The sequence below is a fragment of the Electrophorus electricus genome, chromosome 1 (genome assembly GCF_013358815.1).
Source record: "Electrophorus electricus isolate fEleEle1 chromosome 1, fEleEle1.pri, whole genome shotgun sequence".
Classification (NCBI taxonomy): Eukaryota; Metazoa; Chordata; class Actinopteri; order Gymnotiformes; family Gymnotidae; genus Electrophorus; species Electrophorus electricus.
In genome coordinates this window covers 30,647,568-30,662,567 of record NC_049535.1, presented here as the reverse complement: position 1 = coordinate 30,662,567, position 15,000 = coordinate 30,647,568, and the positions used below count along the sequence as shown (strand labels likewise).

The following is a 15,000-nucleotide window of genomic DNA, read 5'->3' as shown; positions in this document are numbered from 1 at the left end:
CTGAAGTGGCTTTGTGAGATTTGGATGATACCATTCGGAGCTCCGGTGGTAGTAGAATCCCTCGATGGTAGCTGTGGACTTCTGGAAGCAGATGTAGTAGAAGCCAGCAAAGGAAGCACCACTAATGTCTTTGATCGTGTGATCTGGGACTAAGAACTGCTCCTGCACCCAAAACAATGAGAGGTTTTAGAAGAAAAGCATTCACTTAATGGAAAATTCAGTCATTATGATAAGATAATATCATTATACATACAACAGAAGAATACTAAGCATTTATCAAGTTGATAATGTTTTACAGCAGTGCAAGAGTAAAAGTATATTCAACAATAACAGTACATCTAACATTTTACATTTCCTACAAGTATAACGCTGGTTAAATAGTCTTGGTCTTCTAGACTAGGTCTACTCCTAAACCTAGACCAAAGACAAAATTCTGTCTAAGACTAGGCCTAATCCATACCTAGGAAACAAGACATATACTGTACCTTCCATCGCATGAAGACAAAGTCGCTATTCTTGAGTTCTTCATAGTCAAAGTCATCAGAGTTAAAGCTTTTTGCATACTGATAAAATGCTTGAAACTTCCCCTGAGATGTTAAAGAAAAATCAGCATATAAATATTTTGATACATTAAAATGTGATTCAGATAAAGGGAAAATAGTGCAAACTGTTTCTCCAAACTATGCCTATAGGAACCATTTTCCCTTTATCCCAGTAGATCAGCGGAGCAATAGCTTTTGGGTTTTGTTCCGGAACTTTAGGTCTAATGTCACCAACATGCAGAGGAAGCGTATACCCACCATTTCTTCAAAATCACCACACATTTGCCTCAAAGTGGGTAGAGCTGTTGAAGCTTCAAGATGACCATTTTCAGCTTTGCAGTGTATTCTGGCTCATTTTTATACATAGCAGAATATCATACAGCGTCAGAAAGCAACCATGTCCATCTGAGACCACCCAGCAGCTCAATGTGGTTTGAGGCAAGTGTGCGACGCTTCTGTAGTTTAGTTTTTACATTCCTAACTGGTGGGCATAGACCTCCCTTGCTTTTTAGTTCATATGCAAAAGTAAAGAAGCAAAATTTGAACACCAAGCACATGCTGACTTCTAAACTACATTTGGGGCAAAGGGTAAATTGTACAAGTTTAAATTTTTGGCTGACCTATTCATTTAAATTAAAGGAGTGTCACTCATTATCCATAGGTTTCTCCCTTAGAGTTCCACCCTTTGAAGTCTTCAATGTGGGTGATTATGTAAAGCATAATCAATACTGTCAGCGCTCTTATTACTGTATGACTTAGATATGGATTATTTCATGTGTCACGGTCAACAAGCCTCCTGCCACAAATCATAACAGCATATGTAGTTCTTGTCTTAGGCAAGGCAGGTTGGCAGCGGTCCCCAAATCAATCTGTTTTCTTTATCACAAAGTTGTATTTGCCCTCCTTATAACACTAAGGAACACAGCGCGCAAAAATCACACGAAATTAACTCTTAATTTCAAATTTCCGTTGCATTACCCAATGTTTACGGTCAACATCCTCATCTGCATCCCATTTCCTCGTTAGAAAGGGCCGCTTCTGGCTTATGATCTCCCCAGCAAAGAACGTGGTGAGGGTGGGGTATTCCTACGGCAGGAGCGGGGTAATGCAGAAGGGTTATACTGAAGTTTGGTTTATTTGTCACATACATAGTCATACACAGTATAACTCGCAGTGAAATGGCTGACAAGCAGCCAGAAAGATGGAGCAACAAAACAAACCAGTACCAGTGAAACAAATGTGCATGGCAATCACATTCTGCTCCGTAACTGTTGCCCAGTTGGCTGCATGCACACAGACAATGTGAAATAAAACAGGTAGAGTAATAATGTTCATGGCTTTAGTTCATCACTCTGCCGATCGCTAGATGCCCTCCGCTGGGCTTGGGGGGGGGGGGGGGGGGGGTTTCCTGACAAAACTAGGCCTCTCCATTTCTGTAATCCACGGGATGCTATTAGGATGCGATAAACCTCTCACCTCGGTCAGACCTTTGATCTTGAGATATCCGCACAAGTACGAGTCCTCCGTGGTCACATGCTAGTGGGGGAGGAAACAAAAACAGTCGTGTACACTTGGCGGACCTCCGCAGCTGCGTTATGGACAGCAGACGCGCGTGAGAGCGATCGCTAAGCTAAGCTACCGTGCGGTCAAACGCCGTCGCCTGTGTACGCAGCAGCACTTCGGATCGTAACGTACTGACCCCCAGACTGTCCAGGAGGAGATCATGTATCCATCCTCAAATCCCCAGGGTCACTAGCTAAATTACAAGCAATACGGAGACGGGTTACTGTCCCCAAAACGCATTAATAAGCCCGTTAACTAACTAACTAACACACACATACACACACACGAATTGTGTGAATTAATCGCTGGAGTGAAACTCGCTATCGCTAGCTGAGGTGGCAAACGTCAGGCTGCGAACAAGTGGCAGGCTAAACTGGTTATGTCTAACTTTATGAGACACGGCAGCTGTCTAGCCGACTGCGGACACGCGAAGTGTTCACCTGTAGGACCACCTCGACGTCGTAGGAGTTTCCTTTGCTCTTCTGGTGACCCCGAAACTGAGAGCCGCTGTACAGGAGTGAGGTGGCGACGCCGGGCTGCTGGGTGTTGATCGGCGGCGGCGGAACGAGAGAGACCGAGGATGCGCAGGCCGCCGACGCGCCGGGACCACACTCGGTGCGCACCGGCATGTTGACTGCTTTTGCGGGGTGAACCCCGTCTACGAACAAGTCACAAGACACGGGTGAAATTCAGCAGGAGATCGGAAGCTGACACATCGGTATGATTTGTTGCCCCAGCCCTCTTCTGCGGGACGCGCGGTTGCTCGCCCTGCGTCTAGTTGAGGACTTCGACGCGGTGGCGTGAAAGTCACTAGCTTTTTTCTGATTGGCTGCCGAGGTCCACATATTAGGCTCGCACAGCGCAACTGCGCCTGTGCGAAAGAGCCAGATGGGACTTGTAGGTTTCGCAGCGCTGTAGCAACCAAAATAAGTGCAATAAGTTTTATCGGAATTATTTTGGTAAATCCGTTAGGGTTTCTTGCATGATACTAAAGTGAAAAGTGAACGGAAATATACAATCATATCTATATAAGGTGATTCATAAAAATATAAATAATATGAAGCAGAACATTTTAAAGTGGCTTTGCCTGCTCACTTCACTGAGGACTAATGTAGGTCAGCAGTTTTTTTTTTTTTTAAAAGTATATTTTCATGTCAGTTTTATCGTGTCATGTTAATTTTAGAGTTCAACCACACCAAAGTGGCACTCACACACACACACACACACACACACACACACACACACACACACACACACACACACACACAGGAATATCCTTTTATATCAAGTCTTCCTTCAGTTTGGGTGCCTGTAACACCTGTCTCTGCCTGTAGGTGACAGACTTGTACAGCAAGAGGATGCAAACAGACCTTTGTAAAATATTTAATGCCAGAAAAACGTACACTTCTAAAGATAGTTCAAATTTCCTATTTACTGTGAACTTGGAATGTGCATCACATGGATGTGATGTCTGAGCAGTCCTGTTCTACTCTCTTACTGGTGCTCTTGCAAATGCAACTCCTCAAGCTGCTCCCTTACATAATCGACGTAGTTATGAATCTCCGAGATGCGTTTGCGATTCCGCTTGATCTCTTCATCATGTATCTGTTCACAAGGGAAATACTTCGTATAATTAATCTTGCTTTATTGCTCAATACAAAAACAAACAAACCAAAACTGTTATCAGAGCAATTGTTACAGAAATTCTATAGCATATCTCTTTGTGTCATATATGTTACCAGTTTGTTTTATTTCAACTATTGCAACTGACAAAATGTGCATGTAACGTAGAGGTAAACATTACTGTACTGTAGGCCTGTATCAAAGCAGCTTACAACCATGTTAAATGGGTCCCCACTCTCTTCCCTACCGACTTTATTAGTGCAGTCATCCAGCTGTTTATCCGTGTCATGAGCTCGTCCTCCCTGTTGTCAATCTTCAGCAGGTGTGTGTCATGGGAGGCGCTGACAGCACTGACCGCAGTGTCCTTATCCACAAAGAGCTAGAAGGCAGCATGAAGCAGTGAAGCCAGGTTCGTTTCTTATAGATGTGATACTACTGTGTAATAATCCTAGTTTAAAAAATGAAAAAAATCTAGTATTCAGAGGCTCACAGCAAAGTCATAGTTATGCTATCAGCACTGACCAAGCGAACGTCATCAGGCAAATCCTCCTCCAGCTCATTCTTAGCCACCTTTTCTAGTGTTGCCACAGCAATCTCCAGCAATTTCTCATGGTGGTGGTTCTCCAGATCACGGCACTGAACAAATGTGGGGCATAATTAAGGACAGGGCACCTATTAATGGAAGCAGTTAATCTGAGATCAGGTTCTCTCAGGTTCTGCACCAGATTTATTTGATAAAAGGATATAATCCTTGGACATATTCAATGAACCCTCCAACCATGTCCGAAATGTTCCTCTCAAAGTCTTTAGTGATGTCCTGTGAAAATAAAGCAAAATAACTGAGGATCTAGTTTTAATGTAACATTTACACCACCAGAAAGTGACTTATTAGACTTAAAAGAGTTTTTGTTATGGGGTTTCTCTCAAAACAGGTACTGTCAAGCCTCATGGAAGATAAGGTGTAACGTGTGGTGGCCCGAGTGCCGTAGGGCGAGGGGCAGGACGCACAGACTCTAGCGACTGGGACGTACATTTATTTACAGATAAACATTAAACGATAACAGCACTCACAAGAATTACACACGATAAACACAAACATGAAACGGTCAACAATAAACACATGCGACAAACACGAATACATTTACCAAATGATGAAAGGAACATTACATCACGACGTTACACCCACAATGACCAACAATCCTGCACACTACAACGAAGGTTTAAATACATAAACAAAACAAGGTGCAGGTGTGTGCAGGTGTGGCCACTAACAACGATCCTCCCACTGCACGTGGCAGGCCACGTGACTCGCGGGAGGCGAGCATTTCGTGACATAAGGACTCTTGACTAACATGCAAGTTCTTCGCAAAGTGCAAAGGTATTAGCCAACCAAGTAAATGGTTATCTCAACACAAATAATGAAATATTTTAGTGTGTGATAGCCTGTGTTCAAATCTCTAAATCTCTCCACTGCTGACTTCAACATCCTTTTTTGCCAACTAGACTAGATTACTGGGACTGTCTTTGAAATGGTCAGTTCAATAGCTCTATTCCTATTTAAAATCTGTTCAGAATGCTTCTGTTAGAATCCTCACATGCATCAGAATGACAGATCACCCGATACCAGCCCTTAAATCCCTTCATTGGCAACCCATAAACCTTAGCATTTATTTTAAGATTCTCAAGTTTTACTTGTCTTCACAATCTTTCCCCTCTCTCCCTTAGTGAAATGATCATTAGAGAATATGTCTCACTAGACCACTCAGATAATGTGCTGATAATCCCAGAAACCCCTCTGAAGAGGAGGGAGCCCACTTCTAGTAGGTATAGACTTTAAAGATTGGTGCTTTGTGCATGTATGATACTTTTATTTGACCTCTAGCTGGCCCACCAGCTGCAGCTCCAGTGTCATGAGAGTGTGACAGAGCTGGGTGATTTCATCTCTATAATTACTGATTCGGGCCTCCAATCTGTTGTTCGCTGCCTGCTGCATCCCTGCCATCACCTGTAACAAAACAAAGCAGAATTTGGGGTTGTTACACTGGAGCCCAGTGTAAGGGGATCCTGTTAAAGGCAATTACAGTCAACATAACACTAAGTGGCTACATGGGCTTGAAGAGAAACTGACCTGTCTCCTGGACCTCTCAAAGTCAGCTGCTATCTCAGCGCCTCGCTGCTGATTGTCAGCCACTGCGTCTTGGAAACCGGTGAAGAAGGCATCCATTTCATTCTGCCTGCATGTGTGTTGTGTTAAACCTACTTCAAATATCTGCACACATAATGCCACCAGCTGGGTCTGGTATGTTCAAGTGCTGTCAAGGTTATATTTCATTGTGGGTTTGTTGCAATAGTATCTGACAGAGTGGTAACTAGTAGTTCATTTCTCCCTTTCCCAAAGCTGAAGAAATAGTCAGCAGGCTTTTACCTAGGGCTATCACATGTTGATATGTTCACGATTTCATTTGAGATTTTGGCGTTTCATTGGTCAGTGAAATTATGTCAGGGAAACATGCAGTCTGGGGTTTTGTGAATGTCAGTTTGGAGAATGTAAGCTGTGTTAACATAATGATATTTTGAATATAATGATTTGTAGGCAAGGCAAGGATATGATTCTAGTAGCGTGGCCACTCCAGGGAGGTATGCCAATTTAGCTGCCTCAGCATCATCTGCGTACATGCTGTCAAACAGATGTGACCCATTCAAGTGCTCCACAAATGCATCCTACAGAAGATATTAGCAGTGGAAGCCATTGCTACAGACCACTATTTAGAAAGCAGCACAATAAAATGAGCCAAGAGTTTGCTACATGTGTTCAAATAAATCATCTTAATCGCTCATGACATTTTGAGTTGTTGTAAAGCACATTTCATATTCAGAGTTAAAAAAAACACAGCACAGGTCTTAAAGACAATCACCTTGTGCAGTTGGAGCTCTTCTTCATTGTTTTTCTGAGCCTCCGTTGCCCTCTGCTCCTGCAGGTCATTGTGCCTCATCTCCTCAATGGCATACTGGTACTGCGTAAAGGCCTTTTGTCTCTGAAGATTGTGCATACATGGAAATTTAAAAAAATATATAGTGATTGACTTCCCACTGTGAGAGGTACAGCGTCAAAGGTTCTATGGTAGAACATTTGCACACTCATCTTCTGATTAATGCTTTCTGCACTTTCTAAGTAGACTAATCTGTGGATATTTGCTGGAGCTGTGGACCTCTGTAATTGTATTAATTAAAGAGTGTATTTTGGCACTCAGCCTGATGCTGTGATGTGAGACAAACTCTTGTGAATGCCTAAAGTGTTATTAATGTCCCATCATTGTCTCACTCACCGTTTGTTCATCCAGTGGTCTGAAATCCAGGTAAACCAGGTCTGATATGTATGCAGCCACAAAAATCGTGTAGTTTTCCTCTTTGCAGACTGGATTTCCAGCAAGGTTGAGCGTACGCAAGTTCTTAAATTTTCTTAGGTATATTACCTTTAAGCGAGTACATATTGTACATTTCACAGTCAGCACAAATTGCAACAAGGTTTTTGTGATAAGACTATAAAATATGCAGTTATGATCCTAATATGAATATGCAAGAGTTACATTTTTCAATAAAGTAAGCAGTAAATCAGTTCTTGATAGACAGGAGTGAGTGTTTTTTTAAATATTTATTTACCATGTTTAACTTTTGCAATTGTTGTGAGTTATTAAAAAGTCTTTGAACTTACATTATCGAGCTGGGAGATCAAATTGTTACCAAGAGAAAAGATTTGTAAGTTTTTCAGTGGATCCATGTTCTCTATGACAGAAATATAATTGTTGTACAAACTCAGGTCTTGAAGTTTCACAAGTGTGTCCAATCCCTCAATAACCTGAATATTATTGAAAGACAAATCTAAATTATGAAAGAAAATGTGTTAATGCATTATAAAATCAATTGGAACTTCTGTTACAAGAGAAGATTTTCAGTTAAATTTCTAATAGAAGAGACCAAGAAATACCTACCAAGCCATTCAAGGTTGATGAGCTTCTCTAAGCCCTGTATCTTCTCAATAAGGTTATTATGTAGTTGAAGCTTTGTTAATGAAGTGAACTCCCATAAATGGTCAATCTTTAAGATGTCTGTAAAAACAGTTTACAGCAGATTAGCAAATGTTACTTCCACAACACCACATACAGTAGACTGGACATCTCTGCAGTTGCCACACTAGCTCCAAGTAAAAAAAATTAAAAATAAATAAAAAATACAAAACAAAACAGAAAAGACAAACAAATAAACAGCAATATAAACAGTACAAACAAATAAAATAAATAGAATTCCAGTGTAATTAATTTTTTTTTACTTCTGTAGTCCAGGCGCAGTTGAATCACTTCGTGGTACTGGATACCCTCCTCTTTGGCGATACGGCCAGCCTGGTCTTGAGGTCCCTGCTCCTCAACTGCTTTTTGGAGCATCTGCTCATCAACCACACTGGGTTCCATTGTTTTATATATCCTGTTCATCTCCACGGTATTACTGAAAAAATAAAACATATTATATATTTAAACTGGTGGCTCCTGTAAGTTTGTTAGGTTCAGAGATATATATATATATATATATATATATATATATATATATATATATATATATATATATATATATATATATATATATATATATATATATCAGGAGCCACCAGTTTAAAAGGGCTTTGTCAGGGAAAATGGAATGACTGGGCGGTTTAACACTAGTACCTACATTGAGGTTATTGCGGCTTAAGATAAAAGATAAACATTACAACACTTCATGCAGCTTGGCAGCTAGCTAAAGCGCTAGCTAACACATTAAGCTAGTATCTTTAGCTACCACACCAGCCTTAACAGCCACATGCTCAATGAAAGTCATCCATGACGCTATTTAACAAATAAAATCTATAATAAGAAAAGCTGGAGTTACCATAGCAGAATGTAGTTAGCTAGTAAAGTAAACGAGCTACCTGTTTAGCAGTGTATAAGGGCCGTATTAGATAGTTAGGACTTCACTCGTCTCCTGTGTTGAACCAGATGTTGCTTAGCAACTGGATATGTTTCTAGGATGGCTTTAGTCATCACGTAGCTGTTTTGTCATGGGTTACCTAAAACGTGCTGACCTTGAATTAGCTCATGAATTTCCATATCTTAAAATCCAAATGGTCTTGTTGGTTGTGTCAAATTTTTGTTTGTAGCACAGATGAGAACCTAGGAGTTACAAGCGCCCCAACCCATATGTAGGCGACCGTGATGTGCGGGACCCAGCATGTATAATTATTGAGCACTTCACTGAGTATTCTTTAAAAACAATGCCTAACTAGATAATTACATTCCATGTGCATACGACGGGAAATAATAATGTTACACGCCGCTATGTTGCTTATAACACACGTATCATATCTCATTACATGTCACGATTCAAACCATTAAAGCCGAAGTATTTGAAATACTTTATTTTGGTTCCGCTCCTGGTACACGGTAACCAATTGTTTTATTTAAGGTTGACAAGCATTTTCATCACTCAATGAACTTTTAGTTCTATCTTCCAATCAAATCTTATAATGGGCGGGGCTTAATCCTGGACCCAGCGCCACCTTCGAGCTGCGGATTGTTTGTTGTCATCAAGATGGAGTTCTTGTTGGGGAATCCGTTCAGCACTCCCGTTGGCCAGTGCATTGGTGAGTTACACAATTATATACGCCTGTAAATATGATATATACTGAGGAGTGTCACATTTGTGTCACATTTGCTAGTTATGACCAAAATGTTTACTGCTTCTAATTATCATATTACCGGGTAGCACAGCATCCGGTACCTAACAGTCATCGTTAAGTTAGCCTGGTTAGCTATCTTAACTGTCTAGCTTGCTGGCCGGCTGACGGTACTTGTAAACTAGACAGTTTTATTCTCTCATTAAATTAACATTAGGTGGCAAACTGTCAGCATTAGCGGTTCCCTGAGCGTGTAGCCAAATGTTAGCTAACCTAGCAGTGTTGTGTTAGAAATGAAAATATTTCGCAGGATAGCTAACGCTAACTAACTAGCTAAGTGAAGCACAAAGCCCTCAGGCTAACCTGGGAAAGCAGCTAACGCTAGCTAGGCTAACCTACTTCAGATGTGTGACTGCCGATGTGACTAAAGTCGGATTTGCGTAGAGGGCTCTGGGGTGTTGGGCTCTTGGATGCCAAGGAAGTAGCCAACGCTACCTGAGACGCCTCCAGACATCGTTTAGAATGTGCTAGACAAATGTTACACTCATACGTCCTTAGCAGCGCTGTCCGCTGCACTAACTACGTTAGGCGACTAACATGGTCACTTCAGTTAAATGTAAAATCTTCAGTCTTGGCACACTCTTATTTTACAATATTCTCTTCTGACTTATTCACTCAACTTACAGGAAAGCTATTCTATGGAAAACAATTAAGTAAATTATCCCACGTTTGTCTGTTGTCACGTCTGAAGACGGTTATTTACACGTTGTCATGCATAGTTGACCTCAATTCGCAATATATTACCATCATACAGTAATTTAGTCATCATGGACTCCAAACGATTCCTTAATTTACAGCATTTAGACAATGCTAAATCACGGTAACATGTTTAAACATCAAAGGGGCATTTTCCATGACGCTCAAAAACTACACCCACCCTTTGAAGCAAATCGTCATCTGTGAACATCTGGTTGAATTTGGAAAAAGTGTTGGAGTTACTCAACTCCTCGACGTGTTTTCAGTAACTGAGGATTCAGCTGGCTGTGTAATGCTAGCTGAGTGACATGAATAGAAGATTCTCAGGGTGAAGCTGTAGTCTAAGTAGTAATAAAGTAATAAAGTAGTAATATTTATGTCAAGATTTATTTTCTCATAGTTTAAACCCATTATAAGGACAAAGCTTTATCCTTTTGGTAATGGGGAGTATTCACAACCAGTAACATGAGTGAAATTTGGTGTTCCTAGGCAAGTGTTTTAGCACATTAAACAACAATAAGGTTTTAGGCCTTTTAGAATGTACCGCATGAACCTCTCAGGTTTGCAAGTCATTTCTCTCTTTCCTGAGCCGGAGAGCCGTTTTCTAATATAGCCAGGATTTTGCGAGAATTTCCTGAGTGATTTACAAAAATGTGTTAATACTTTTGCAATAGAAGACCAGAGGAGAAAAAACAAGCCAATGACTTCTATTGTGCAAGTCAATTTTATATATAAATGATGGTGTTTTTTACAACACATTTTTTCACAAGTGGCTTTATGGAAGAATAATTACGGTTAGCTGTAAAGGTTCCTCTAAGGTTAAACACACCTACTTTCATGTGTGGCAGGATTTTAACTGCAACAGGTCTTTCAGGCTGAGTATTAACATGATTTAGATTGGATTATTACTATCACAAATGGGTTGTAAGTGTATTCAATTTCTCATATTAAAGTCTGTTATGTTAATATTATCTCATGAGTCCACCTGCTACTTGTGAAATTCTACAACTGCACTTTGTGACTGGTAATTATAACTTTTCTTTACCTGTCAAATGGGCCATTTTTAAAGACTTCAAAAGGTGAGCCATCCCGTCCCTTTCAGTCATGATTTATGATATAGTTTCTTATTACTCTACTGAGATGGTCTGACAGTTGGCAAGGAATTCTACTGTTTCAGCTGGGTGCATGGCTGTGGTCGTGGTGTCTAAGGCAGTGCCTTGTTATCGGTTCTAGGATCAATTGTCACTAGCTGAGTACAGAGCAGCAATTCAGAAAATGACCCTTTTATATTAAGTATGCTAAATGGAATTTCTCCTTAACCAAACGGCTGAATGAAATCTGTGTGTGAGGCGCTCCATAGCATTTTGACAATGTGTTGTCAAGAATGGCAGTGTTCACAAAGTGCAGTTGTAGAATATTTTGTCTTCATTATTTTTTTAGTTGATCTACCCTACACCTCAAAAACATGGGTAGATTTACAAAGTAGTAGCTTTGCTGTGAAATCTGAGAAAAAGTGATTGTGCAAAAAGTGATTGAGTCAGTGTAGCTGCATGGAACGCTGGACAGCTGAACCTTTTGTTCATATCTTTGGTTTTGAGGTGAATTGTCCATTGCTTCCAGCATAGCCTTGAGAAAAACTGGTTGGGATTTTCGCAACGCACTCTGTTCACTGTTTGGCAGCTAAACTGAGATCATTACGCTCCCAATGTCATCTCATTTCAGAGTTGAACGGTTTAGGGCATTCAAACAATGGAATGCTTCAAATCTGTGACCAGGGTGAAGGTTTGCCAGGTTTGGGCTCTTCGATGTGGCTGTAACGGTTCTGACTGCAGATGTGGCTCTGGCTCTGTGCCCTTTGGCAGTGGGTGGTACGGCGAGCATCTCGGCACTGAGTCCCGGCCCTCGGCCGCCTGGTCTGCCACACCACAGGGACACAGGCCCGCGTCCGAATGCGGCTGCGTGGATGAATGGCTCCTCCGTTCACTTTCATTGCTTTAAATTGATTGTAATTTATTTGTATTTGTATATTGTATGTCCTTGCAGTCTTTCTCCCCCACTCTCCTCATCCTTCTCTTTTATCTGCTCACACTGTCTCCCCATGCATACAGCTGTCTGGCCACATACGCACTGGACTCCTTTATCTATCCTCATCCTCTCCAGCTCTCTTGCTGTTCTCTCTTTGGAATTTCTTGAGGAGATGAATTCCAAGTATCCCAGTGGACACAGAGGCTAGGGTGAAGTGGCTTTATTTGGTAGCTGCTTAACCAGTTACTGTTTAGTGACTAAATTACTTATTTATTCCTCTGCATTTGTAAGCAATATGGTATTTAGTAAGTGCCGGTTGTGCAATATGACAACAGGGCCACAGGGCTTGAGGGAGAGAGGGCGAGAGCTCAGGGCTCGGCCTCGGCTTGTACCAGCTCTTCTGAGGCACGGAGAGGCCGCACGCCTCACCCAATCTGCCGGCCTTGAAGGCCACGTCTCCTGTTCCATCCCTTCTCCTCCAGACTGAGCCGTGGCCATGAGTGGCCTTATGACGGGTGCCTTTTACATGTCCTCCAGTGTCTGCTTTTTTGTTGTTTGTTTGTTTGTTTGGAGCAGCGAGGTACCTCGGCGAGGGGGTCTGGGTATCGACCCAGTGCTGGAACCTTAGAAGCTGCGGTGCAGAGCACTTGGCTCAGTTGCCAGCACCTCACGGCTGAGGCCTGGACCATGTGCTGAGATGGGGAGGTGTGGGATGAGGTGAAGTTGTGGTGGAGTTATTTCGGGCAAGTCTGCAGAGCCTGAGAAGGGAAGCGCGCAGCCCTTTTATCTACTGTCAGGCTGCACGACTGTTTTTGACGTCATCACTGGCCTCCACCCTTATCGTGAGTGACCCAGCAGGAAATCAGTTTGCCCAGCACAGAAGTTTCCAGATCAGGTCTCAAAACAGTGACCTGCAAGATCTGTGTTTTATCATAATGCACATTTCCTGTTTCTCATTGACACATCAGACCATAATCATGGGAGAAACCTATGAGAGTGAAAAGTTTGGATATACTGGATTACTGGACTGAATACATGTTTTTCATAGTCCTAAAGGAAATTTAATCTAATGGTTTATGCTTTAATTTTAAAGGTCTCTTCTGCAGTTTTCAGGAGGCTGCCTCATGAAGCTGTTTAAGAACAGGAGTGGGCAAAGCTGGCATCATTATTTTTGCTACATCAACTGTTTTTCTGAAATATAGAAAATGGTCAAATTAAATAAAGACTTGGACGTGTCCAGACTTTTGACTGGTAGTGCATATCTTTGAATTCTACCTGCATACTTCCTTTATCTAATCTTCCTTTCCCAAAAGCTTCGATTGTTTCCACGACCCTCAGTGGTGCCTGTAGACTCTGCTAGGAGACCCACCCGAGAGAGTGCGTGTGCCGTGTAAAGCAGCGGAGGCTCGTGGTGAAACGGCAAGCTCCACGTTGCTATGCTTGCTTCTGCTCAACCACTGTAAAGCAGTACCCAGAGTGACAGCTGTGTAGTCTGACCGCAAATGATTGGCCCTGCGAGTCATGACTGCATGTCTGGGTCGAACAGCCCCAGGGAGCCTCTGTCATGGTGGAACATATGCTTTTACATTGATTAAAGTGGGAGATGTATTTATTTATTTTTGGATTGAAATGAAAGGGTTTTTTTTTTTTGCATGACTAGGAAGACTCATATTTCTGATGCCTCCCCCCCCCCGAAATATCTGACTGCATAATAAAAGCCCTACCAATTAAGCAAGCTACACAACTGAATGTTTATTTGCAACTGACCTATTCTAATGATGATTAAATATAGTAACAGAAACTCTGTCTTGCACACAGCTTTGGTGTGTCTGTGCAGTGACTCATTTGTGATGTGCTTGTCACAGAGAAAGCCACTGATGGCTCCCTTCAGAATGAGGACTGGACACTGAACATGGAAATCTGTGACATTATTAATGAGACAGAGGAAGGGTGAGTGGACACACACACACACACACACACACACTCTCTTACTTAGCTGATGACTCATTGCCGCTCCAGCTGACTCACTGTGACAGAGTTGCGCTGAAAGGGACTGAATGGATGTGGTTCTTCCTGCATTATGTGTGTTCTGGCAGCTAAGCAGGTCTCTCACGACTGCACAGCTGCCACAAACACATTACACTAACTCACAAGCTCTTTCACTGGAATGACCTGACCTCGGCTCTCTCCCTCTCTCTGTCTCTATGTCTGTCTCTCTCTTTTTCTGTCTCTCACGCACGCCTGGCACCACAGACCTGCCTCTGTTCTATGTGAGAGAAAAGAGTGTCTTGTGTTGAAGGACAACAGCAGGTTACTTTTGTGTCTGAGGTTTGTGGGAGACTGCAGGAACTTGAAAAATGTTCTGGATCATTCTCAGACATGCTTCACATAGCCTTGAGTTCTGTTAACAATATGACCATATGACGGTGTTACCATAATTATATTACACAACGAACTTAAACCACATGTCAAACCAGATTTTTAAGTTTGCTTTTTAATGCTTTAATCCTGCAGTTTTCCCCACCATGAAATACAAGCTAATATTTCCTGATTGTCTCCCGTTGGGCATGCTGAGTGTTTCTTGAAATTAAGAGGTGTGTCAGAGCCTCACCTCTACCCACAGCTCTGCACGTGCACATCCACCTCCATAAGCAGCTCATGACCGTTCATAACCACAAAGAGCTGGCATGGATGAAAAGGCTCCCGTTGAAGTATTCGCTTAAGTGCCTACACTTTCAGCGTTATTTTCTGTAAATTCCCTGTGGGACCGGAAGGCCTTGACGCATT

At 42.0% G+C, this 15,000-nt stretch overlaps 3 protein-coding genes across 7 annotated transcripts in view; 1 reads left to right on the top strand and 2 right to left on the bottom strand.

Annotated features, from left to right (window-relative positions):
- gid4 (GID complex subunit 4 homolog) overlaps window positions 1-2,906 on the bottom strand; it is a 4,096-nt gene extending 1,190 nt beyond the window's left edge. Inside the window, exons 1-5 of the mRNA XM_027010819.2 lie at window positions 2,546-2,906; window positions 2,019-2,078; window positions 1,521-1,628; window positions 486-587; window positions 32-162 (exon numbers count right to left, since the gene is read on the bottom strand). Of these exons, the coding sequence (XP_026866620.1) occupies window positions 32-162; window positions 486-587; window positions 1,521-1,628; window positions 2,019-2,078; window positions 2,546-2,734 (590 nt within the window). The 5' untranslated portion in view covers window positions 2,735-2,906. The remainder of the gene's footprint in view (window positions 1-31; window positions 163-485; window positions 588-1,520; window positions 1,629-2,018; window positions 2,079-2,545) is intronic.
- Window positions 2,907-3,487: 581 nt separating this feature from the next.
- drc3 (dynein regulatory complex subunit 3) lies at window positions 3,488-9,054 on the bottom strand. Of its 2 annotated transcripts, none has more exons than XM_027010806.2 (13): window positions 8,689-9,054; window positions 8,056-8,228; window positions 7,718-7,834; window positions 7,441-7,607; window positions 7,055-7,201; window positions 6,644-6,763; window positions 6,337-6,449; window positions 5,857-6,031; window positions 5,605-5,733; window positions 4,475-4,545; window positions 4,251-4,374; window positions 3,976-4,107; window positions 3,488-3,710 (listed from the first exon to the last, which is right to left on the bottom strand). In XM_027010806.2, exons 2-13 carry the CDS (start codon window positions 8,213-8,215, stop codon window positions 3,600-3,602), a joined length of 1,566 nt encoding a protein of 521 aa, XP_026866607.2. In that variant the 5' UTR covers window positions 8,216-8,228; window positions 8,689-9,054; the 3' UTR covers window positions 3,488-3,599. The 2 variants fall into 2 exon arrangements, with proteins under 2 accessions (XP_026866607.2, XP_026866608.2); XM_027010807.2 differs by having other exon boundaries at window positions 7,441-7,511.
- Window positions 9,055-9,317: 263 nt separating this feature from the next.
- Window positions 9,318-15,000, top strand: part of LOC113577890 (TOM1-like protein 2) — a 19,220-nt gene continuing 13,537 nt past the window's right edge. For all 4 annotated transcript variants that reach the window (XM_035525044.1, XM_035525048.1, XM_035525041.1 and 1 more), the window contains exons 1-2: window positions 9,318-9,399; window positions 14,079-14,163. In XM_035525044.1, coding sequence (XP_035380937.1) covers window positions 9,348-9,399; window positions 14,079-14,163 — 137 coding nt within the window. In that variant the 5' untranslated portion in view covers window positions 9,318-9,347. The remainder of the gene's footprint in view (window positions 9,400-14,078; window positions 14,164-15,000) is intronic.